This window comes from Anser brachyrhynchus (genome assembly GCF_964034855.1).
Source record: "Anser brachyrhynchus genome assembly, chromosome: 2".
NCBI lineage: Eukaryota > Metazoa > Chordata > Aves > Anseriformes > Anatidae > Anser > Anser brachyrhynchus.
Genome location: NC_137695.1, coordinates 51,278,923 through 51,305,685, shown reverse-complemented (window position 1 = coordinate 51,305,685; position 26,763 = coordinate 51,278,923). Strand labels below are relative to the sequence as shown.

Genomic DNA, 26,763 nt, shown 5'->3' with positions numbered 1-26,763 from the left:
GACCAGCAAGTGCGGAGAGCACCTGCTGAAGTTTCTCTTTATTTAAATTCAGAATCAGATGCTTATATTACAGGTTTAACTTCACGGACTGTACCGTTGTTGTTGTTTGTTTTCCCTGATAGCTCATTTGTGTGTTTCTATTTAATGATCTTTGTCCGCAAGACAGCAAATGTGATTGATGGGCATTTTATGCAAAAGTGATCACTTTGCAGCTTATCAGAGTAAAATCTGTGAGGCAGGTAGGGCACGTCTTGAGTCTTTTCTTCAGCTTTCTCTCACTGTGCATCTAAATGCCGTGCTTTTACAGACTAATGCTGAGTCCCTGGTAATAGCCAGGTGGTGGCAGAGCCTCGGGAAGGCAGCCCCCATGGGCAGTGGGGATATCTGGTTTCAGGTATGGTTAGATTGCAAGCAGCAACCTCTGTGAGAGGTTAAAATGCCCCCAACCTACTGACTGTGTGACTTTTATCACTTCCTGCCGGCAGACGGAAAATTTTATTCAAATGGTAGGGATTAATGGAGGACTTAATTGAACAGGAAGTTCTTCAGCCATTCAGATGATGGCTAAAATGATCCATACGCTGTTACTTCTGACATCTCTGCCAGAAGTAATCTCGGGCTTTCTGGCTAGCACAAGTTGCTTTTAGGGTAAAAGGTGAAAGATTGCAGTAGTTGAGGTATGCACGTTTTCCTGAGATTGGAAAACAAGAATGAAATGATCTGTAAAATAACTTAAAAAACACAAAGAAACACAGTTGCAGAGAACAGGCTGCTCAAAGTGAAAAGACAATTTTTTTTCCCAGTTGCATAGCTTTGCTTTTGCAACCTTTTGATTCTTAGCAGTTGGTCAAATTACTAGAGAGGGGGCTGATTCATTTGGTGTTGCTTGGCATATCATTCACCAGTCAGTCTGAATCTGCAACCGTTTTCAAGAGGAGTATGGAACAAAGGGTGGCACTGAATTTGTCAGGAATTGGGGTTTCAGATAGAGTACCAAAGGCCATTGCATGAGTAATGAAGTAGGAAGCGCTGCCATCCGAACCATTACGGTTTTGTTTCATGTCTGCTGGTTAGGAACTGGGAAGCAAACGTTTTTCAAATGCCCTTCAGATGTCTGAGAACACTGAAGATGATCCTAGGAGAATATTGAAGCTGCAAGGGGTGTTGTGCAAAAGTGTCTTTGACTTGTTTGTAATTGAAGAGGTGGTAAAAGGTGAACTTTTAGAAAAATGGGCACATTTTAACATTCTGAACGATCTTTTCCGTAGAGTGGGAAATATTTCTGTAGGGTCAAACAGACTTTTTGGAAAAAACTGTCTATGGTGGATTACATGTAACGGGGACTTCGGTTATCCAACAGACACGCTGAGGGAAGGATGGCGTTGCAGAGCAGGTGAAGTGAAAGGGCAGACCATTCCCTGCCTCTAGGCTTCCCAACGCTGGCTATACTGAATATCAGAAAAATAAAGGGGATTGCTTTGCTCTTCCACCTGCAGCGAGCACAGACAGCGGGACACTGACGGTTCTTTGCCAGTAGGTGGAGACCTTGCAAGAGAATCGGAATTTAAATCCTCTGTCCAGTGTGGAAGGTATTTTGTTACTGTGGGCTTTACCTTGCTTACCTCCAGCACGTAGGACGGTGTTTAACGTGAAAAAAAATTGTATGTTTTTGTGACTTTCTCCTTGAAGCAAAGGTTGTCAAGACATAATCTCTCAGACATCTGCTAACAATTATTAAAACACAAGCAAACATGAAAAAGTTCCTTTTTTTTTTTTTTTTCTGCCACTGTGGTTTTGCATTTTAATTTCCTGGCACGCGGTGATGCTCTTCTCCATGCAACTGTGTGGCATAAAGCAGCAGACCTAGCCTAAAGACGGTCCTTGGCAACGTGCTCCTTGTAAAACTCCCTGGGACCGGGGAGGTGGGTTTGGGTCAAGCTGAGAATCTTGGATCGTGCAAGCAGGAAAGTCCCCCTTTCTGGATGCAGGGACCTGGGACGCAAGTCTCCATCTGCCAAGCGCTTCTGTAGGTGTCGGTGCCTGAAGAACAGCAAGAAGGGAGGTGTACCCAGTGCACAGCCCTCTCCAAAAAGGACTGCTGCAATACATTCCTGTCTCTTGCCCCTTGTCTGTGGGGATGATTGTGCATTAAGTATGCTTTTGTAACTCGTGTGAGCATATCTGAGCTTGCCCAAATGAATGCTGTTGGTGGCAGCAGCAAGAACTGGGACCTTGGGAGGCCTATTTCAGAGCCCATATGAAGGCTGCATCATTGTTATTTGATTTCCATGTGAACTAATGAATCCGAAAGCTTAACCTGGGTGGCATTATGCAACCAGCAAATTGGTTGCAGTTTAAATACAGCTGGATTACAGCCCATAGCACGGTCAAAGGTTGAAGTACCTGTGCTCAGGTTCTTAGAGTAGAGGTGAACCTACTCTGAAATGGGAGTTTTTACGAGCCACTGCAGGACAAAGGAAGGGTGGCACCACCTGTCTCCCGTGTTCAGAAGGATCTCTTCTGCCATCTATTGCCACGTACAGCTCACCACATGCCCACATGGAGGAGAAAACATTCCTGTCCAGTCTCAGGTGGGACAGCCCTGGAGAAAGTAGATGTAAATGATCCACGGTCTTGCTGAAATAGATTGTCCAGATCCACCAGTTACAGAGGGACTTGGATTTATGGGCAGTCTGTAGGACATTGCTATAGCGTCATCTTGTAACAGAAGTAGATAACTGTAGGAAAACAGCTTCCTGAGAGCTTCATTCAGCTGCCATATCCTCACTTAAAGTCTTTAAATTGAGTTTTCTCATTGTTGTGATTCCCACTGTAAGTACGGCCAGGTGACTGAACCCGTGGGGTTCCCTGACATCAGTATGAGGAGGCATTGTCTGACCTCTTCTTCTGGACCAGAAAGAAAAATGATATTTTTCTTTCTTTTCCCTCTGCCCTCTGTTTCTTGCTCCTCTTTGCTTCTGTGTATCCTGAGGTCTGTTGAGGAGACTCACATTCACACTGGGAAATCCTGCAGTTATGGCAGGGTACCGTCAAATTTCCCTGGCCACCGTGGATGTCTCAGGACAAAAGCTGAGGGAATTTAGTACGCAGTGTGATTCATCCCTCTCAAGGTTATCTGGACCACTGGAACAGCTGAACAGCGTGAATCCAGAGCTGAGATCTGAATGCATGTTAGTTTTCTACAACTTCTATACCAACTAGCATGGGCCTCCGACTAGCAGGCAAGGTCGGCATCCTTATTTCATAGTGGCTGCTTCTATGTGTGGCTGCCTGCAGTTGTCCAGTTCCTCCACAGTTAACACGGTGAGGGGTGGTAATCAGCATCCAGGGGCTTTTAATAGCTCTCTCTTTGCCCAGGGCTATCTTCTATGTTGTTTTAGCAGCCAGCAATTTCACTTACTGGGTATAAGTATTTCTGCTAAACCACATGAAGCGAGGCAGTTTTGGAGACTGCAAATATCTTCTTGTGATCAGTGAACATGGTCAGGAAAAATACGTAATTCCAGAATTAATGATAATTTGTGCCGTGTTTAACAGACATGGTTAAGTTGTCAGCTGTACTTTGAACTAGTCATTGAGCATATGGGTTAGTTCAATTATCATTCATTAAATGTCATTCCCAAGCACCTTTCCATTATTTGTAGGAGAGGAGATTCTCAGAAACCAACTGTTTCCCATTTAAACCAAACAGAAGGAAAAAAAAAAAAAGGAAAAAGCTACCAAGGGAAAATGTGTATCCATTCTTTGTGGCTGGAGTTTTAGAGCACGAAATGTTGTTTATGGAATGTGCTCTGCTGGGCTCGATAATCAAGGACTGAGTAGAGGTGGTCTCCGTGTTTTGTGTCAATTCATTCACTTGAGAATTTAAGACTGGCTTTAAATTGGTTTATTAATTTAGGCCCAATTTAAAAAAAAAACAAACAAAAACAGACCAAAGAGGGTACAGATGATTGAGTGAGTAAAGGGCTCAGTAAAAGTAATTTCTGAAAAAAGTGTTGTATTCAAGCATACGAGAATTTTTTTACTTTTCTGAAAATTAACCCAGATTCTTCTGATCAGATGACATGAATAAGTATTGTATCATCTCTTACCTAGAAATGCAGGTTTAGATTGTGTCTTGGATTACATGGTCTTGCAAATCATTTTGAAGGAGTCACGTCTTACAACATCTTTATGCTTTTCACTGGTTTACCTGCACTGGTGTGGTTAGGAGCAACCAGATTTCTTACCTTCTAATTCCTTTTTGGTGCAAATAGATGTGGAGACACAGAAAATGGTGGAATCGCCATTTCTGTTGACGCCAACTTGCTGAGCAAAGTATGGTGTTGGAAGGACAACAGGTAATTTACCACTGATATGGGCAGGAAATACTGCCCTACAAGCTAGAGGGATGTGGGAGGAGAAATGCAGTTCTGAGCACTCCTTTGTTCTCTGGCTTTCTGCTTGTGCTGTGATGTTGCATATTTACAGAGCTTTGCCTAGAGTCATAACTCAGGGCACAGTGGTTGGGTTGGCGTCTGAATATAGACAGGTAGAAACACTGCTTAGTATTGCTAGAGCTAAGCATTGCTCTCAAGTGTGCTCCAGGGAGAGCCAACAAGATCTCCTTGTAGTCTGTGTGCACGTTTTTTCTTCCATTTTTTGTTTATCCAAGTAATCTTCGCTCTCATGGTTGGGGATTTTTGTTTTATTTTGTTTTAGGTCATTTTATGTTATGTTATGTTATTTTATTCTATTCTTTTTTGTTGTATTTAATCTAGTTTTTGGCAGTGCTGTAGACAACTTGTTGGTGTGAATTTGGATCCCTGTTCTCAACTGATGATTCTCAGAGGTTGCTGCTTGGAGTGAATTTTTAGGCTTGTTCTCAGGAATCAAAGTGCAAAATGTAACTTAGCCATACTTCCTGATGGCACGTGTGATGTCAGTCAGAATTTCCCAGTTGTTCCAGGAGAGTGATACCTCCAAGTTTCTCGTGCTCACCTTGGGCTTTGAAAAGTGGAGCTCCTGTCCGTGCCGGAGCCTGCCCATGGCAGCAACAGCTAGTCCTAGGTCAGACAGTGATCCCGTATTCCCAACTGTCACTGTGCTATTTGGTGAAAACTCATACCTGTTCATCGCTGCTGGTTAGCAGTAGCTATTTTAATATAATGAAGTTAAATATCTACAAATACTTACATTGCAGTTTCTCAGGAGGAAAGATGACTAAAGCAAAGTAACCAAATACTGATGCTGAAAGACAGAGATGCAGAGTCCTTAGCGTTAGCTTGCAGGGTGATGCCTAGCAGCTCAAAAATTGGAAAACGTGCTTCATCAAAAAGGGAAATGTGAATTAATCATGAAACGGTGACACTCAAGCAGCTACAGTTCCTTTAGAGTTTAGAAATGTAACTCTAGCGGTGCCATGAGAAAGAAAAAAGGACGTAAACATCAGGCGACAGAAAAGCAGGAAACAACGAAGATAAAAATGAAGTTCAAAGAGTAAGTTAAAGGTTATGAGATGAAACAGCAAGCAAATATTGCAGTATATAACAAGCAGGAAGTTCTACGAAAATCTGCAGGCTACTAGAGATTGGAGAATGTTTGAAACAGATAAAGTTTGTTTGGCAAATCTCTTGCCAGCTGAGATGCTTGGCTGTGCGGTCAGCTTCTCAACCCCTGGATTTGCTATAAATAGATCAGTATGAACACGTGTGTGTTATCAAATCAATTGTGCATATTGCCATACCGCACTTCTGTGTTGTACAGTACCTGTGTTTTGCTTTTGCTTAGGTGTTACAGAGAAATGAAGTGAAGATGGTGGAAGATTTTTGTACGGATTTAGTTATAAATCTAACATACTGCGAATTTAATGTATGTTTTGTAGCTAACAGCACGCAGTGTTATCTGGAATATTAATATTTACTAAATGTAGCACAGGCTGGTATTACCAGCCCGAGCTTTGCTTTGCAAAGAAAAGACTGCCTTTGTATAGTGTGTGTTTTCTTACTAAATACGTCCCTTTCTACATGCTGAAGAAATGGTGCTAGGAGATTCTATTTTAAAAGGCATTTCTGAAGTATTTTTAGCTAACACAAACTGTAGCGTTTTGATTATAAATAACATCATTTGCTTAAAACATTCAACTAAAAATAAGTTCCAGGCTAGGAAAGCATCAAAAAGTGTATTTCACTTTGGAGAGAAATGTTTTTTAGCCTAGCCTGAGTTCGTACGCCGGGGATATTTTTGCTGTGCAGTTTTAGTCTCTAGCTGTAATTTGCAGTCTCAGACCTAAATAGGAGGTTCTGTAGAGGTGAAGCATACCAAAAGGAAGCAAAGGCTTTCTCAGACAGAGGATTTTTTGAATTTTGTCTCCTAGGCAGATGTTTAAAGTCTATCAAAAATAGTAGAAGGAAAATAACTTTCTATTGATAGAAGGTGAGATACTATTTATTTTTGAATAGTCTGGATATTCCTGGCTGTTTGTTTGGTGTTTGCAAGGTGGTTAGATGTGGTATTGAGCTTTTCCCGCATCCTTTTCCTTCTTGCACAGTTCCTCTGTTTGAGTATTCGCAAGCCTTGTGTAGCACATACCATTTAGACGAGGACAGAGAGAGCAATTTATTTTGAGGAAGCAAACAGGGTGGTTGTTGTTGTTCTTTTTGCCGCTTGTGCCAATCTGTCCCCTGTTGCCCGATGTATGCTAAGTAGGTCATTCCAGCAGAAGCTGCCGCCTTAACAAGCAAAGAGCGAAACCACACCGGCCTTGTTACGTGCTTATCAAACACTAAATGTCTTTCTGAGCCCTTCTGCTGCCTCCTCACCTATTCCGCCTGGCTGCGGGGCGGCGTGCAGCGAGCACTGCGGCCTGTTGGGCTGCATCTGACGCAGCCCGAGCGGAGGGCCCGGCCTCCCTCCCTCCTTTTTGGCAGCAGCCTCACACTTCTATTGGATTAAGTGTAACGGGAAACCGTACCCGAAATAATTGGTTTTATGCTTCCAGAGGTTTTCATGGGGAGGTATCAGGTTGTTAAGATGCGTGCATTCCTTCGCAAGGAAGCAGCCCTGAGTTGTGTTATCCGTGTTTTGCAATGCGTATGTGTTTTTTCCTCTGTGGGCCCACCTTTGAGAGTGGCCATCTGCACACAAATCCGGAGCAGGAGCTGCTTGAAGGCTTGCTTTTGTTTCCTGACCTCGGTGCTTTCACTCGGTTGTGCTGTAACTATGCTTACACTCCTGGCACCCTCCGGCATTAAGGCAGAAGCCCGTGAAGCAAATGGCTGCCTGTGCATAAACCACTTATCGCAGAAACCTTGAGAACACGGCACTCATAAAAGGGTGCCTTCATTTGTAGCTTTTGTAAACTGAATTGGTGACGCTGATGGCTCCATAACTGCTCGGGGTTTTATGAAGAAATTGGTGTTTGAGAAGGAGCAGGCCAGGTTTTGTGGAGCTGGTGAGTGAGGGAAAGCCAAGTGAGAGGAAGCATGGCAAGCCTCAGCAGAAGTGCTCGACATTTGTCTGCGTAGAGGGGAAGCATCCCTGACACGTTTGATCATACGGCAACAAGTCTCTGCTGCCTCTTCAGGAAACGGCAAAAGTTCACAGCCGTAGCCTGAAAGGAATCTGAGGAAAGGTCTGGCTTTTTAGCTGTCGGCGCTGAGATGGAGGGCCCCCGCGGGAGCTTCAGCCGAGGATGGCGAAAAGATGGCCCCGCTGCCTGGGCGGGAGAGGGGAGGCGAGCACAGCGGGACGGGGCGAGCAAAGCAGGCGGGAGTCCTTCGTGCTGGGGAAGGAAGGCCACCAGAAAGTAGATCTTTAAAGAAATACCAAGCCCAAAGTACCTGCAGTTCCCTAATTCATGTAATGTTTATGCTGAGCCCACAAGTCCTTCCCTAATTCCCCTTCCATGCCTGATAACAGGGATGCTGCAGACCCCCAGGCCTGGCCTTGCTACAAAGGGTTAATTTCGACCCATGAAACGGGCTTACCTCCTGCTTTTTGGGGGGTTGCAGAGTCCTCCTCGCTACGTACTTTTGATCACATCAGGCAGGAGCAGGTAGTTTCCGAGAAACGTTTGGCCAATCCAGCCAGTGGCTTGCGTATGTTTTTAACAGCCCAGCCAGAGCAGCACGTCTGCGGGGAAAAGTTGCTCCGCAGATGACAGCAGCAGGCAGGGATCTCACTTGCTGACCTTTATAGTCTGCTTTTTTGGCTGGAGAGCGTATGTTTTGTGCAGAACAGAAGCCAACACAAAGCATTTTTCTCTGGCCACATGTGTGGTTTTGCTGATAGAAATGTAGTTGGTTGAAATTAAAATCCCATTCATCCTATGCAAGAGTCCTCCGTCTGCTTGGAAGAATAGCACTTTGCAATGCAATCCGAGTAACTCGGGGAATATATAGGTAGATCTATATAAGACCTTCATTCTGGAAAGATAATTCCTCGTAGATATGAGGAAATATGTGTTCAATTAGTTGTTTAGTTCCAGTTCACAAATTACAAGCACTGTGATAAAAAATAATAATATAAACACCATAATATACTTGTCACTAAGGAGATGCAAATAAACAGTAAGAATTGCTGTGAGGGTTGAGCAGGGATTTTTTGGTTGTAGTTATTTGGAGGCGTGAGGATTGTGAGGACATGGACAATTTTATGTGGAGCTTAGGGAGAAAATTGCTGAATGCTGGTTTTGTTCTCTGCAGTCATTAGGGGACGTGCATATATGCGTATAAACACTGCAGGGATTTAAAATATTTTTTTCCTGTTTTAGCCACAAAAATGAGGAAGTTTAAGATACAGTTTCAAACCTCTTCCTACCCGACCACTTAAGTTTAATATCCGTGAAAAAGAAGAGGTTTACCAATTACGTGTTTCATCCACACTGAATGATATCTGTGCTTTCGTTAAGTCATAACAGTAAAGTCTGCAGTGGAATGACAAGACCTGGCTTTTCCTTTAGTGTTGTTCAATACATGGTTCAGTTTTACATTATGTAAATACTCTGCTAATAGGGAGGAAAATTACATAAAATTGCATCCTTTCTCAATGAGGTTTTAAGTTCTTTCAGTAGCTTCTCTCCTTTTTGAAGCTGTAATAAAGATCATAATTAGAGTCCCAGTCGCTTAAGTGAGAAATTAGCACGTTCTTAAATGCTGAGCCGAGTCAGGTTCCTGGTAAGACCCCCTCTGGGTATCAGTCCTGCCCCCAGGCGCATTCCCTAATGCCAATTTGTGTTCTAGACGTATGAAAGAAAATCATATTCATTGCCACCTAGTAGTTAATCAGAGCCTTCAGATAGGCTTGAAATAATTTGCAGTCTGACTGCCAAAACCACTTGCTTCTGTTCATTTCCCATAATCATACATATGGTCACACTCTAAATCTTACCAGAGAGCGTAAGTCCATTGCCCACTACCAGGACTGGGTCAAATTCACTCTGTGCATGTCCTTCATTATTACTAATTCATCACAAATACTTATTAGCCACAGCCCGAAACTCCTTGCTTCCTGTCTTCCAAGCTGTGGCCAAGGGATTGAAAATCTAATGGCTTTTGCCTGATAGCTTCCCAGTCAAAAATAGCTTTCCCTAAAGGTTTTGCTTTGTTTTTGTAGAACTGGATGCAAATATAGATACCATGTATACTAATACATATTTTGCTATGTAAATAAGATTTTACCAGATTGGAATAAATTAAAAGCTTTAATGGGGCTAAAGTACATCTCATTTTTAGATCGATTAATTAATTGTGATTTAAAAATAATAATAATAAAAAAGTGAAGAAAACTAACGCATTTAAAAAAAAAAAAAAGACACTTTCCTGGCGTAAAATACAGATTTAATTTCCAAACCAGTGAATAGTACTCTGTAAGTGCCTGAGGTGCAAGAAAATATCTGAAACATATGAAATTGTAGTCAAAGATTTTATAGTCAAGATGTTCCATTCCCAGTTTTCTGAATTGTTGCAGAAGATACCAAAGGTAAAGCAATTGAAGTCCTACCTTCACAGTTAACTCAGTTATGGATAATATTGGTGGGAGATGGATTCTGATCTCTCCTGAAGCAGTGAATTTTTATGTTCTGATGTCTCTCCTGCAAGTTCTATCTAACATGCTTTTCATGTGCTCTTGTTTCCACAGGCCAAGGCTGCAAGCACAAAGGAAGTTTGCTCAATCCCAGCCAAACAGTCCCAGCACAACTCCAATAAAGATAGTGGAGCCGTTGTTACCCCCTCCCGCCACTCAGATTTCTGACCTCTCCAAAAGGAAGCCCAAGACAGAAGATTTTCTTACTTTCCTCTGTCTTCGAGGTAGGACTCTTGCAGCAGCTTGGGGGAACAATCTCTTTCAAGGCCAAGCCACAGCACCACATGCTGCATAGCAGCTAGACAAACGCACTGGTGCTATCCTTGAATATATTGTGTGCATTTCAACTTCAGCAATTTGGCTCTATCTGCAGCAGGAGCATTCAAGTCTGTGGTTGTAAAGGCCATAAAACGAGGCTGGTAATAGTGCAGAAGGAAATTTCTTTTATGCTTTAGCACACTGTTATCTTGAATGGGTTTTCGTCTAGCTCTCTTAAGTTCTCCACATCCTCATTTGTTTTACCTGACTATAAACTGAAGAGGCGCTTAAATTTCCTGAGTACTTGTTCCTGCAATAAGAGAAATCTGGCTGGAAATTGCCATTTTCTGCCTATTCACTGTCCTTTGCTGTTCAATTCAAGTGATGCTTTTCGTCTGATGGAGGGTAGAAGGATTACTGTTAATCGTATCTGTCCCAGAAGCTGGACTGTTACCATAATAATAATTAAAACATGTTAACTGTTCCACTGTGCTAATCTGGTGAAAACAAGGCATATGAAGTTCTACTGAGAGATACCCAGCTTTCCCAACTTACCTGATAGCAGGTGTCTGAGCCTGGCTGGAGCTGTGCAGTGCAATTAATTGCTGGTGTACATCTGCAAGCCTGCCTGTCAGAGTTAGGGACCTCCACGTGAGGTACAGCTAACTGTCCAGATTAAGCTAAAGGAGGACACCTTGCCCAAGTGGTCAATTTTGTTTCTATTTTGGCAGGTGCCCCTCATCCCCTGTAGCTAGTCACTGCTCTGTCCTTGAAGTGCTGGAGTGATGCCTCTTGCTGTTGTTTTGTTCCATTATCTGCTGAAAGGGTGTGCATTTGTTACAGATAGGGCTTGTCTGCAAAAGTCTTACCTAGTGGGTTGAATCCTTACAAGCCTGGTTGTTCCCACTGGTGTTTAATTTACCCTTGCCAGTTCTGAGGTCTCTGTTGCATCTGCTGACAGGTCTAGTCAACACCACCCATAACACCTTGCTGAGGCTTTCTCACCTTAATGCAGCATGTTTTTTTCTCTCTTTCTTTTTTTTCTTTATCTCTCTTCTGTGAGATGTTAGGCTAGGGGCAGCTTTAGGCTGGTTGCTAATTTATCTGTCTCAGCTCTGGTCTAAAACTGAAGTCTCCCTCCTGTTGGGACTTCTGGTAAAGCGGGTGGGTGGAGGGGGGTTGTTCACTAGCTTTTGTGTTTGTTTAAAGGATTGCGAGGAGCGGAATCTAATGGAGTTTAAAGTGGCATCGCAGTCCTCTGAAATTTAATCTGTGGAAATGTATTTCTAATTTAGTCTGCTGTGAGGTTGATCAGTCTGTTGGCAGCATGTCACTGCTGTGATCTGGGCCAACTGCCACAGTTGTTGGTGGGAAAATTCAGATGGGTGTGTGTGTGTGAGAGAGAGAGGGTGAGCACACATGGCTGCATTCATTCACACGCTTGTTTCCACTGCTTGCTAACTAAGCATGTGTTATTTATAGCTTTGAAGGCACTTGCACTTAAAGGCAACCTGAGTGAGGATGTGACTTATCTCCGTTTTTATTTCCTACTGTTTCTAAGCGTTCTGCTTTAACAATGCAAATACGAAGCACGGGTTCTTTTGTCCTATTCCAGTGCTTCATTCAGAAGGTTTTTTTTTTTTAATTTTATTTTAATCAGTGGCTGTTTAGCTCTTGCACCTGTAATTTTCTTCTTTGTTATTCATCTGTAGAATAATTGATGTTTTGTACTGTCAATTAAGGACTTGCAATTCATTCCTAATTTCTTCAGTATGCAGGAGTACTCATATATTTCAGACAACACATGCGCTCAGACGGCAAGATCCCAATTACAATTGTATTAAAAACCACGAGGGAAAATCTGCGCTAGGAGTGCCACACATGGCACGTTCTTGGTCTGGTTAAACAGGCTGTGAAGAAAACCAGAAAGCAGAAGCTGTTGGCCCTCCGTTTCAGCTCTCAAAAAGTTTATTGCTCCATCACCCCCGAACAAAGCCTGAGAAGAGCCAGTAAAAGTAGGGTGCGGGGGGGAAATCTTGGACATGTGCTACCAGGATGCATTTCTGTGGAGAAGCAGGGGAATGGCTGTGGCTTGGAGGGAGCAGGAATGGGCTGGTTGGGTTTGGTGTTAGCTTCTGTGTCTGAACTGTTGTGTCTTCAAGGAGGTCCCGGCTGCCTGAAGCTGTGCCCGTTCAGTACCCCAGGGGGTTTAGCTCTAGGTGGTGGCGGAGCCTTTTGATGTGCCCTTTGGAATAAAGTAGGTGGAAGCTGGTTCTTAATATGCTTGCAGGGTGTCCATGTAGCAGCCCCCTGGTACATCCAGCTCCAGGGGGGTCGGACAAGCAGCTTCTAAGGACACTGGCAGGCTCGTTTCGGTGCTGCTCTTCCAGTGGTACCTGGTGAGCTTAGAGAGGGAATAGACAGCAGCTTGCTTAAACCCTGCATCAGAAAGGCTTCTGATTTTTCGGAAGGGGATTGCTTTGGTTGTGAACCTGTGTGCAGTTATTTATGGAAGTGTTGAGGGATCCAAATTGCTTGCATCATGGGCCTTGTGGTCAGTTCTGCCTTCTCTCCAGCCCTGGCAGTTTGCTCTTGCATGATGAAATGAGACACAGAGCCACATGGAAATGTGCTACATCACTCATAAAAAGCATGCTGACAGGATATAAGCTCAGCTCCTTGAAATTTTTTTTGTAGTAAGCGTAGTAGTAATATGATGCTGGACAGTAAAACCCCATGTTTGTGTATTTTTTTTTTTTTTAGTTAGGTCTCTCAGTTCCTAGTCCTTCAAAATGCTCTGATCATCATAGTAAGTTCAAGGTCAAAGCTTTGCTTCATCGAGGGAGTCTTTTCCAGGACCAGTAGGAAAACAGCTTTGTGGCCATGTTTCTCTCCTTGTATCACCCCACCCAGCAGCAGTGTGAAAAGCAGAGGGTAAACTTGTGGCACCCTGTCAGGTTATAATTTCGTTTTAAAATTTTTGAACAGAGAAATGTAAAAATCCCAACTAAAGTTCTTTCTTCAGTACTCTGTGGGGTTTGTTGTAGGCAGCAGCAACTGAATTCTGTGGGCAGGGGAACAGAACTGCCATGCCACAATGTGGAAAAAAGGTTCCTTTTGTATGCAGGGTCCAATATTTAGGAAGAAGAATCCAATTTACCTGGGCTTCTGTTATGCGTCAGAAAATCTAACGATCTACAGCATTTTTATTTATTTCTTTTTAGCATCCTGTAATTTCAAAGGGAGGTAATTTAACCAAGATGACCTGCTTGGTTTCATTAGCAAGAATACTAGGGGCTTTAAACATATTTTTAATTAGAGCTTGTTTTTTGAACTCTTGATTTGACAATGCAATGCACTAATTACTTCTTAAAAGGTAAACAGAATAGAATGCAAAAGCTGTAACAGCTGGTGAATATCTGGGCACGCAGCAATACATCTAGCTGACCGGATTTGGCAAGTCCCCCCTTCTTCCCCCTTTCCTATTATTTTAAAGTCCTCCTCTTTTTATTTTTTTTTAAATTGTGACCTAGAATTTCCAGCACAAGAAGGAAGGGAATAGCACAGATATCTCTGAAGTGTTTGTCTGCAGTATTCTTATCTTTAAATAGGTTCTTTGAAGGAGCCTGTATGCCCTTTGCCAGAGGCATAATTAGTATCTTTCTGCAGCGTGTGTAGATATGAGCATGTCATCTCCCTGCCGTCGCACAATGGCATTCACTTTTACTGTATTTTCTGCCTCTGATCAAACTTTTCTTAATAGCTTCCATTACAGTGCATTTAAGTTGCCTTTTCTCTCCATAATTATTTACAATTTAAAAATAGTGCAGTTAGAGTAAAGCAGAGCTAAAGGGGGATGGAGAACCAAGTCCCTCGGAGAGAAATGGATCTTTGGCAAAAGGTGATAACGGCAAGGCTATGATTAGGAGCCTACATTTAAAAAAGTTTTCCCATGATCAATTTTCTAATTAAGCCGGGCCTCTGGGACTTACATGCTGGAGAATTTCAGGGATTCCTAAATAAAGATAATTTAATTGAGATCTCACAAATCGAGTTTTCAGACTGTTTTAACTGTTCCGCGAAACATGTGACTGTTCTTTTCTTTGAGCACTGCAATGATTTAGCAACGTGATGATTTATTACAACGGGGCAAAACCAAAATAGAAAACCTCCCTAACAGCACGTTTCTCCAACCTTCACTAACTTTAAATCCCAGTGATGCCGTCCTATTGCAGTTCGCTCTTTGTACTTAACCTCCTTGCTTGGGCGGTGTGCTCGGGGGCTGTCGATCCCAGTCTTCTCCCTCGTATCTTGTTAGGGTGCCATGCCTGAGCTGAGCATCCTCTGGCTTGTGTTTTTAGGTACTCTTCAGGAATGGGGCTGGAGGACGGGTGGGTGCAAGGCATGTGCCAGCACAGCAGGCCTGTGTGTGCACTCTGGGAGTGGGAAGAGGGCAGCTCCACAAGGTGTTCCCAAGATACAGCCTTGGTGTCTCTTGCAGCCTTTGAGAGCCAAAGACTGCATCAATGCCATTATTTGAGGCCTCGGCCTTCCAGGGGAGAGCATTACCACCACGTAGATGTGCCCAGGAGATCAGAGTAAGCATGTGAAATGGAACAGCAACTCGATTGGGCTGGGAGAGATGCAATGAAATGCTGTCACTGTCCAGAAACGTAAGGTTTTAAATGCTTTGTAGTCTGGGTTAGTTTTTATAATTCCAAAATACTATTAAAACATGAAGGCTTATGATAATTGGGTTAAAGTACTGGAGGAAGACTTTTTATAGATTTTGCGTTATTAAATCATGTGGTGCCCAAGATGAAATTTTAGGATGAATTGAAAATATTAGGATAAGCTCTGGAGTGTAGAGTCCTCATTGCACAAACCATTTAATAAAAATAAGTTGGCATTTGGCGACTGTAATCCCACAATTTTCAAGTTCTTTGGAAGGTTAGGAGTGATAGTGACGTGTAAAAGATCCTTTCGGTGTGTGGGGTGAGAGATGCATCCGGTGTGCAGCTCTTTAGTCCACCTTTGGAATATGTTGCTCTGGGCTGGTAAGCAGCTTCCACAGTGATTTAGCACAAGATTAATTTCATCAGCGCAGATAGGGAGGAGTGGGTCTGCAGGCACTCCACGAAAAGCAGGAGCCTGAGGTACCCAGAGGGACACTGTGGCCAGGGGTGGGAGTGATGCTGGAGTCCCTCCAGGTGTGCAGCAGAGGTGTGCATCTTTGCATGGCTTCATGCTGCCGGGAGAAATTACCAAGCTGCAGCCTGGGAGTGCTGCGGCAGGATCCGTGCTTTCTCCGGCTCTTCCTGTGTTGAGGCCCCTTTCTGATGTTAATGATTCCAATATTTACCCCTGCACAAAGCCACAGGATGAAATTAGCTTGTTGAAATGGAAGACTAATCTTGTGGTTTGGTCTTTGTATTTGCCACAGTCTCCCTCCGAGTCCCTAGGCGAGCTGCTTAGCTCTTCTGTAAAACGAGGATAATACTTAACTCTGTATATAGGTATTGGCAGAGCTGGATGTTGATTATGGATAAGTTACTGACACAAAACCTGAGTTCTGTGATTGCAGGAGCCACGCTTCAAAACCTTGGTGCCTACCATTCAGGGCCAGGTCGGCGACCAACGTGTTTTCACAAAGGTGACCCCTGCCCTTCCTTCCCACCTAGCAGCGTAAGCCCACGGTTCAGTAAGCTGTGAACCCACGGGAGGTCCAGTGGTCCCTGGAGGGTTTGTTTGATGCAAATGCTGGGGCCGAGGATCTCTTGGGTATGACAAATACCCTGGTAGGATTTGGGGAATGTCAGCACAGTGGTTTGGGATGTACAGACTTGTCTTGTTCTTGATGGGCAGGGATGTGTAGTTAGGGGCTCAAGTGGACGTGGGAAGGATTGGTTTTGAGTTTTGCCTCCAAATCTAGCCAGGTAAGCAGAGGTAAATTGCTTTGAGATTTTCAGATAAGAATTGTAGATGAGAGGCACCCCACATTATTATTATTATTATTATTATTATTATTATTATTATTATTATTATTATTATTATTATTATTACCACCATTATTATTACCATTATTATTATCATTATTATTATTATCATTATTCATTATTATTATTCATTATTTAGCGTGCCACTCTGGTGTATATTTGCTTAAGTTTGGACAGGGAACCTTTCTTTTTTTTTTCCCCCTGAAGATTCACATGTTCCCTCCCATTATTCTATTTCCCTAAAAAAGGAACAATTTCCTTTTGACTTTGGCTTTAGCTCTACAGCTTTCTAGAATGGGCCGAGAAGAAGAAAACGGGCTTTATGTCATTACACTGGCCATTATGTTGGCCATAGCACTAAACATCTTGTGATTTGTGCAGCAGCTGAGCAGGCACGGTTTGAATGTTAGTTTGTTTATGAGCTCTGTTTTGTTTCTGTGGTTGAGATGGCCTTTTCCTCCCCCTTGTTCAAGCACCGGGGAGCTCCCTCTGGGACTGTTCCTGCAGGTGGAGTGAGATAAGTGAGATACAATTGCTCTTTACTATAGAGTTTATGTAGTTCATTCTCTTTTAGCCTTGCTCTGTAAAGTGGCCATAAAGCATGGGCATAAATTACATTTATTCGCACTTCAGGGTCTTTACGCTGTCCTGTCAAAACGTAGTAAGTGGGACATATAATAAATGAGAATCAGGCCCTAAATTTTAAGCACTGAGATGCCAGTGCATCGGGAACATTTGGGAGGCAAGGTTTTTCCACCTGCGTACAGCCCCGAAATGGGGCCGCGTGTCAGAGGAGAAGCCAAACCTCTGGCCATGGCTCGTTGTAGAGCTTGGCATGCCCCATGTTTATTGGGGCAGGCTTAAGTCCCACATGCCTTGACCTGCCTTGTGCTTAAATCATTCTGATGTCTCGAATTGTTTTAAGATTTTTCCAAAGCACATCTGGGTTATGTTTAATTGTTAGGAGAAAAAAGAGAGGAGTTAGAGGGGGAGTCAGTATAAATAATTCAGGGAGAAGAATCCTCCAGTTTTACAGAAACCACAGCCCAAACTACAGAGAAGGCTCTTGGATTGAGATGATTTTTGTTGTGGTTGTAACATACCACGGTTTGAATCCTGTCCAGAGGAAAACATTTGGTTTGTACTTCAGTAAATATTGCAGAGAAGCTGCCAGCTAATTCTGAAGAGTAATGAAATAGTGCTTTTGGCAAAGCGTGTGCACTTTCCATACTTCTGATTCCAGTCTTCAGATCCAAACTCGGAGTTTTTTTAGTATGTTTAGCTAGTCCAAGACAAAAGTTAATGTAATTTAATGAGAAACAAAACATACAGTAATTTAGGAGGGAAAATTACACATTTGTCAAATAAAAAAAAAAAATTAATGACCTCATTAGTCAAATAAAATGGCTGAAAAAGAGGTTAGTTTATTCTATTAATCAGGCACTTGCTGCTGAGTTCAATGCATCTGAACGCACAGGTTGTGTAAGCATCAGTTGTGCCTGCTGCTAGCAGCAGGCCCGAATTTTGTACGTGCGAAGGGTAGCATCTTTCCCAGAGGACTGCTAAAAGCAACGCCACAACTTAAAAAAACGTAGTTTGCTTTGTACTTATTGTTGAACGAGCATCAAATTGTTATAACAGAGGACATAACATACATTTGTCATCCTTTCATATCCATTAGGCAACATTTTGTGTATAGCTGTGGTAATTGTTTTTCCTATATAGTTAGGTTTTCTTTTGTGTTGCTCTCACACAATAGGAGGGAAGGCAAAAATACTCGAGAGAGAATTTCAATAATGAAACTGCAGATACTGGCAGAAACAGTTGCCAACAATACTTCAAAACTCATTTTTTAAATAACTGAATATCCTCCCATTTTGTAATAATTCATAGCTCATTGTAACCGTGATGAGTGAATTTAAAAAAGAAAAATCACCATGGGTGATTTTCGCCACATTTCTCACGCGTAGTGGTACCCGACTGTAGGAGAGGTAACTCCTGCTCTGTTGCTGGTGAGGAGTGGGTACTTTGTTTGCTGCCAAGCTTTTTGTTGCCTTGCAATCCCTTAGTTAACCATGGCAATTTATTAGGCTTGCAGAATTGCATCGTGAGGGTTGCATTTGGTAATTTGGCCTTCCTGCAGGGATTCGGGGGAGCAGAGTAGAAGTTCCCTCTGGGATGCTGCCTGGCCTTGGCTATGGGGTTTCTGCTCTTGGCTGTGAGGTGACCCCAGCTTGGTAACCGAGAAAGGTGGGCATCACACGTCCAGAACGGGGCAGCAGGTGGACAGCACTATGTCAGAGATACTGCTCTTAAATAAACGGTGCCCTTCCCTCTTTACTACTTAATGTCGGTAACTCTTCCAGCATTTGCCTGTTCCCATTTGTCCTGCAGCCTCTGTGCACCTGCTAGCTTACCTCTCCCTGCTCACCTCTCTCCCAGCCCAGCACATCTGTGCTCCTCTCTTCTGCCCTGCTGCTACACGCCTTTTCTTTCAGCTTAATTTCTCTGCCGTGCGTTCTTCTCCCCACCCATCGTATTGCAACAGCCGCATCCAGCTCTTTGGTGATGGCACGCGATTTATGCAAATATTGATGCAAAACAAATCAGCCTTCTTGAAAGAAGTGCGGTTAGGGAGTGCCTAGACATCATCAAGACAGAATGTAAAACGTATGGCTACTCCAGGAGACTGGAAACATACTGCATTTCGTGTTTTGTTTAATAATATAGTGATATATTAAGCTGCACGTTCAATAAGAAAAAGTGCGCATAGAAATTTTCCAAATCTTAACCTGAGAGCTTGTAACTTTAAATTGTCGTTACAGCATTTATTAATGGACTTTAATTTCCTTAGTCTGGGATTTTAATCTGAATCGGTTCCCTGATCTGATTCACCACATGGCCCCTCACAAAAAAAAAAAAAAAAATTACACTGCCACAGCCAAGGTGGTGGCACAGGAGTAAGAACCAGAGGCCAGGTGGATAGATGATCTGTAGACCAGTTTTGATGCCAAGAAAAATGCACACACAGCCACAGACAGCCTCGATGGTTCCTTGGAGGAAATTTCTTTTAAATTTCTCTTCTAGATTTTTATTTTCTAGATTACCATCAGGTTTGTCCCATGCCCTGCTGCTGAGCGAGCGGTTTTCCAGGCACCTGTTGATCCGGAGCGAGGCACGATGGGTTTCTCAGTGTCGAGGGCTGCTCGCCCACTTTCCCCAGGCACTGAAGTGCAGCTCCCTGCCTCTCCGCTTTCATCCGCTGCAATTCCCATGGTAGCAGCTGCCTGCACAACTCGGGGGCTCCCGACACAGGAGGAGACTTGTAAAATTCAATACAGCCACAGGCTCTCATAACTCCGTTGCAGGTTTTCTGCTGTTTTCTTGGGGATAGAAAGCGAGGAAGGGGGGGAATTACATACCTAGAGTGCTGAGACCTGACCTGCACCACCTCCTGGGCACAGATGTTGCCCTCTATCTGCAGCACGGGAGTTCTTCACTTCTGCTTTTTGATACTAATTAAATTCTAATGTCGCTCTTTAGATTGCCCTGGGTAGGCTTTGAGAATAACAAAATGGTGGGGAGGGGAAGAGGATGAGGAGGGATGGTTGTTCATCTTTGCTCATGCTGCCTGGCTGGTAGCGTGCGTGTAGAAATGATGGAGCAGAGCTGCCTCGTCTGTTTGTGTTGCAGTGTGTGTCCAGGCAAAGACAGAAAGATTTACTTTGGATATTAACGTGCAGAGTAGTGTGTAATAAATTAAAAAAAATAATAATCAAGGAATTGCCTACAGCTGTGTGTTCTATGAATGTTTGTGTATGTATGAATCTGGTGAAACTGCAGTGTTCCTTATTCTCATGCCATTTTGAAGGATTTTTATCATCTTGGTGCCATATGTCATTGTCATGATAAATACCTGTTATACACGGAGAAACTTGAGAGCAACAACTCTCAACAAAGTCTCTGTGAGTAAAGACAAACACTGTGTTCCTAACTACAGGTGAAAACAGGCAAGCTTTATGAGGAGGGGTAATATATTTTATTAGACATCCTGATACAAAAAAAAACAACACAAACAAACCAACTTTTGAGTGCACTCTTTTCCAGATCTCTAGTGGTCCTAGACGTTCTTGTCTACAACAGCACTACTTAGTGTTGTTTATACAAATTGGCAGCTTTGAGTAAGAACCAGGGTTCCTTGCAGAGGTAGGCGATGGCATCAGGTGCACATCCCTGTACAGTCTCAGAGAGGATGCAGCATAGGTATAGGACAGGAATATTTTTTGTAGTAAAGAAGGTGAGTGATCACCTAGCTTTTACTCTTAACACTGCAGCTTCACTTATGAAACGAATTGTCATTGTTTTAGCTTGAATGAAATCACAGCGTACATGCAGGCTTGTCTTTCCTTTAATTCCTTCATTTGCCCATAAATGGAATTTGCATTATCTTGGGCATGAACAGCCTATTCCAGTGTTTTAAATTAGCTGTTTTCCCAGCCTTCTGGACATATTTAGGTACATAGATTTAAAGTGAAAGTGTTTTTAACTGGCTCAACACATAGGTGTGAACAAATTCTCAGTATTTGAGGCTGTTCCAGAACTGAAGTCTTACTATGAGATGTGATAAAAATAGTTCTAATGTAAAAAGGAAGCAAGAAAGCTTAAAGCTTTTAGATTTCTTTCAGTGTCTTTCATCCATGATGATGTTCAAACAGAACCAGAATGCCTGAGTCCAGTGGTTTTCTTTGTTTGATTGTTTTTTCCATTCTTTTCTGTTTTGCAAGTCAACTTTAATAAATGTGTAGGAAAAGCTGGGGGGGAGGAGGTGACCTGGAGTGAACACCAGCTTTTCTCTGAGGTCTCATATTGCAGAGCGCTTAGATCAGTAAAGTGAGGACTAGCAGGACTCTACTCTGTTATTGGACATTGCTAGTCTAATTTCTCTGCAAATGTACTCCCCAAACAGTCCCAGCTGTCCAAGGAATGCAGTTTAACCATTGTTGTTCATAGTTCTGGATTGGAAAGAATTAAAAAATGTCATTCTGGCTGAAGATTTATGTGCCGAGATTACAACAGCTGAATACCAGGAGTTAGGTAAAGCTTGTATCTGCTCTCTCAATTGGGTTAGACCTTCCTTTCTTTCTAAGCAGAATCACGTAGTACTACATTTTATTCTGCGCTTCAAAACAAAACAAAAAGAAAGAAGATCGCTGTTGTAATAAAAACATTTGTATCACAGATGATAATTTCTTTTTGGCAGTTGCTGTTGAAGGCAGCTGACCAAAGTTCAGGGATGTGGAAGTTCAGGGGAAGACAAGGCTTAGAGAATAGACTCTATATCAGGTCTCCCATTTTAGCGTCTTGGAAGGATAAAATTTCTGAAAGTATTTATTTCTCTAATTATAATAAATTTCAGTCTGTGTTTGAGTCCAATTTTGAAGGATCCTGACAGGGACTTTCTTTTACTGCCATTGTTTGTTGATGCATTAATGCACTAATGGTGTCAGACTTTGGATCCTGATGAGAAGTTGATACACAATACGGACTTGAAATGCAGACCTGGGTACCTAGATGGAATTAAAAAGATAATTTACTTTTCAGGCTGCATTACCCTAGTGTAACTGCCTTGGAGTTCTCTATTTAGTTGCTATTGAGACTAAAGCTGCCCCCAGGTAGGAGAATTCATGTGCCTCTCAGCACCTCTTGCATTCTCTGGATGATTGCTTAGCGTATGCCAAAAAGTTCTGGGCTTTTTTTCTAGGCCAAAAACACAAAAGTTTTTGTTTCTGTCAGTTGCTAGAGCTCCCATGCTGCAAAATAGGTCAGGAGTCATGCTGCATTTGATCATCAGTCTGTACAGATCTGAAAGCTGTGGCATGCAAAAGGCTAATACAGATCTCCCCTTAGGATAACCGTATGTGTTCACACAGAACGCTTCAGGCCTAGGCTTGATGGGTTAATTTACAAGTTATCTCAGGGGGGAAGAGTCCTAGGTGCTGCTGCAGTGCCTCCCGGGGCTGTCCCATGGCCACCACTGATGCACCACGCGGGGTGCTGGCAGGGAGCTTCTCCCCAGGGCAGTTGCAGTCCCACAAGGTCTGCTATAGAGACTGAAAGCAGAGGTCTTCACGTGTGATCAAAGTCCACGTGGCTTTACTGCTACCAGCTTTGGCTTCCTGCATAGCAGTGGCCCATTTTTGTGAATGCCGGGTGTGTGTGTCCCCTTTTAAATGGCCCCTTGCTCCCTCTGGAAACAGCCGCTGTGTACGCTTCTGCTGCACTGCCTGCTCCATCCTTTCCTGAGTCTTCCTGTAGATTTATTTGAAGGAGATGCTGTGGTGGGTTTCTGATCCTTTGGAAAGGATGGTTCATCGCAGAAATGGCCTATCCTGGTTTTTGTGCTGTATTAAGGCACCAAACAAAACACAGAATTGGTGTTCCAAAATAGCTTAAAGCCAAAAGTGTTAGCTAAGGAAGCAGCAGCCAAATAGTCACTATCTTGTGTTAGTCTGTAACCCAGCTCTCCTTGTTCTTAGTCTAATTTAGCTACAGAGGAATACTGAAGTGATAAGTCCCCATTCTACACTTTCTATAGATTTTCTATTTCTTCCCATTCTACATTAAAAAAATAATCTTTTTGTGAATAAGTAGGAGCCTCCTAGGACACCTGTCCCTCCTGGGAAAAGAGTGCAAACTAACATCTGGGATAAGGGAAAGTGTCCACTAGTTGTCATACTATTTATGTATTTTAAAATAGAGTACTACAGTCATGTGTCCTGGTACAGTGGAAAGAAGCCCATACTGTTGCATGACATGCCTAAAAGAAATTTTGTGTAAGAGGTACATGTAAATTAGAGTCCTATATCATTGTTAGACTTGTGGATCCTCACTTACCTCTTACTGAATTGTATGTTGTGTCTTACCCTTGCACAGATGAGGCAGGTTGGGGGAACATTATGGGAAGTAAAGGAGAAGCAACATCCTCAAGAGGAGCACACTGGAAGTCAGGAGACCTTTGCTCTTTTCTGTCCTTTGCCAGGGACCTACTAGGCAAATTCAAGCATCTCATGTTTCGGTTTTTCTCTTTGTGTGAAACAGAACCAGAACACTGCAAAGCATTGTGTACAATGCCATAGAGGTCTGCAAAGCACTGTGAAGTTTAAACACTAATATTTTATTGTAATAATAACCTAAAAATATTACTGGGGTGCAGATTGGTTTGTAAATACTCCTTTTTCTTCTGTTTGGAAAGGCTGTACGCTTCTAGTTCATGCATTAAGACTTGAGCAAGGCAGTAAAGCATGCATTTGAAATTAAGCATGTGCATTAGTCCTTTTCTGAACAAACAACACTATTAATTAGGACTTGTAGCAAGACTGTTTGCTTGTCTAAAGTATGAATACAATGTGCTTTTTTATTTTTATTTTTGGAGAGGGGGAACCCTCCTTTTCAAGCACATAGGTATTCTTTTGGTAGAAACAAATAAAGAAGGCTCCAGTTAGTCATGCAGTACTGTGACCTTCCATCTCTGGGTGTCTCTTCCCTTGCTATGCATAACACTCAAGTAGATTGTGATCAATATGGTTAGTGCAGTAAGTGAATGTAATGTTGTTAATGAGCCATTTCTTTCTAATGATCAGGTTCCCCAGCCCTGCCCAGCAACATGGTATACTTTGGAAGTTCTCAGGATGACGAGGATGAAGAAGAAGAAGAGGAGGAGACAGAAGACACAAAAACAGCTACAAATAATGCTTCATCATCATGCCAGTCAACCCCCAGGAAAGGAAAAACGCATAAACAAGTTCCAAATGGGCAAGGTAGGTCTAAATACTGCTGTTCTCTTACACTGCCTAGTAGACAAACTTAAGAACAGAATCCTTGTACATCCTTGTGGACCTGAGTGAAAAAGGATATAGGACATAATGGGAAAATGGAGTGAGATGTGTTAGCATCTTCTTTTTTAACCTGTTTCCCCTGACAGTCTGAACTCTCTCTGTGCTGGAGCTGTAACTGCAGGGCTGGAGACACTCACTAGCTCTTTTGAGACTGATGCTTTATCTAGAATGAATTTGTTTTATCAAAGTTAAATATAAGCATCTAAGTACTTCTTAAGTGTTATCAAAACATGTGAAAAGGGCAACACTTAGTTTCTCACATGCAATATTGATACCACAGTTGCAGTAGGTAAAGATACTGCATTTATGCTCTTGGTAACTTAGAAGGGTTTTACAGGAGTTTTATGAAGTTAGTTATTTCTTTGCAAATCAACAAAAACTGCATTCATTACAAAATCTTTCTGTCACAATGTCCTAACGTCAAATCTTGATAAGTTTATCAGTGTTACGTTGCAACGTCAGCTAGTGTAAAATGGAAGAACTAAAAACCATGCTGAAAACTTTCTGAGCATGCCATGATGTTCCACTGCCAAAGTCCTGTAAGACTTACTTTCAGTCTCCAGCAAAGCTATTGTATCATGACAAGTCTGTGCCCTCTCTGTCTTTAATCATTTCAAAATGGATTCTGTGCTCCCCATTCCCTTCCCCAGTATTAGTTTACCATGAAAATCTTTCCTTCTGGTGACTGCTTGTTCAGCTTCCCTCTTAGCAACAGGACGGAGAGGAAGGTGTTTCTACAGAGCACTTTTTCAGAGGTGGTTGTGACCTGTGCCTGCTTTTTTTTTTTTTCCTTCTTTCATGCTACTCTCAGCTCTGAAGAAGAGATGAATAGATTCCAATTACATCACTGTGCTGGTCCTCATCTCTGCTTTTCAAAATGAAATTTTCTGTAAAGAAATCCCTTGTTATATATACCAGAATTATTTTTCATGATGGTGGCTGGATCTGTTTTTTATTGCACACCCCAGCTCAAAAACTCCCCTTTTTTGTGAACAATTTGTGGAGAAGTGGAAAGGGCTGTCATACCTAATAATATTTCAACCGTCAGCTGTAAGCAGGCACTTTAATGCTGTAAAAGCCATGGATCAAAACTTAGCACTTTGGATTGATTTCTAAGTAAACCAAACAAAGTAACAGGCACAAAGCTCTGTATATGGAAAATGAGACTGCACGTAACAGAAGTGCTGCCTTAGAGTTTTAGATGTGATATATCATTACAAAAGGAGCTGATCATGTCGCTTGAGAAGGTCCCAGATGGCAGCCACTTTGAAATTAGCTCAAAACCAGAGACACCTGAAATCTTAATTGGGGGTAAGTAAAGCCAAACTTAATGAGCCATTAATGGCTTCGTAATCTTTATCAATATAGATCAGACTGAGCATAAGTGAAGCTGCTGTTTTAATAGACGTGCAAAAGACCTTTATAAAATACATAGGAGACAATGTGAGATGTTTTGACAAAGGTGATGGAATAGGAATTCCCAGAGAAGGCAGCTTCTTCTTCTTCATCGTCATTGTCATTTCCTTTTTTGTCTCCTTCTTCTTCTTCTTTTTATTTTTTAATTAAAATCTCCTTACCCAGGAGTATTCCCATTTTTCAGTGTCTGTTATTTTGGTTGACAGCCAATAGTATTTTTGTTTCCTCTGAATAAAGTAGGTTCTGGTTCATGTGTGTCTCTTTTAAATGAGACCACACACAAAGGCAGACCAGGGACGGGTGCACCAAATGAACTTAATCTAGCGTGAGAGTCTATTTTTAATGAATTAAAGTCTTTTGTTTTTAATGTACAATGTGTAGTCAAGTACTTTGGACCTGAAAATGCTAAGCATTTGCTATGACATACAACAACAAAGGTTCAGAGCTTGATTAATGTCATTAGACAGTGTCAAATGATTGCTTTCTACTAAATGGGGACCAGAACAACTTTCCTGTTGAAGTCATTTGTCAATATCCTCTTCTGACACCAGTGGGGGATGTTATTAGGGTTGTACACCAAATTGTGTTATAACCTAGCCTGTTGAGCCAACTTTTGGACAGATAACTAGATCGAAAATGCCTAAGTGTGAATGAGAAGCTGATATAGCATGTGGCATAGCCTGCTGAATGAATTGGAGTATTAGTTCAACTGACTTGTCACCTTCCAAGCTTTGTGCTTGCAATAAGCTTATTTCAAGAATCAGATTGTTACCTGTGCCCTTTCTTCCTCCTTTCTTAGTACTTCTGATGTGCTGCACACATACCTAACTGTTAAAGAGCAAAGTGAAATGCTTAGCAAGAGAAGTGTTTATCCCCTATGTCCATGGGCATGTGCAAAAGGGATATGTAGCAATGTGCAAGGCTTTCCTTCATGCAATGTCTGAGTGCACGCAGTGACAGCGTTGCAGTTAAACTGTTTTCTAAAATAATTGCTGCAGTTGCCACAAGGGAAAATGTTGGAGCTGTGCTCTCAAAAAGTGGTTTCACGTCATTGCCAGACTTCAGCTGATCAGGCCAGGTCTGACATATGTTAAGATTAGTTAGCAGCAGAT

The 26,763-nt window shown here is 42.4% G+C and overlaps 1 protein-coding gene across 4 annotated transcripts in view; it reads left to right on the top strand.

Annotated features, from left to right (window-relative positions):
* The window catches only part of JARID2 (jumonji and AT-rich interaction domain containing 2), a 212,232-nt gene that overhangs the window by 140,881 nt on the left and 44,588 nt on the right, over nt 1–26,763 (top strand). For all 4 annotated transcript variants that reach the window (XM_080581035.1, XM_080581036.1, XM_080581034.1 and 1 more), the window contains exons 4-5: nt 10,141–10,310; nt 23,981–24,157. In XM_080581035.1, coding sequence (XP_080437161.1) covers nt 24,004–24,157 — 154 coding nt within the window. In that variant the 5' untranslated portion in view covers nt 10,141–10,310; nt 23,981–24,003. The remainder of the gene's footprint in view (nt 1–10,140; nt 10,311–23,980; nt 24,158–26,763) is intronic.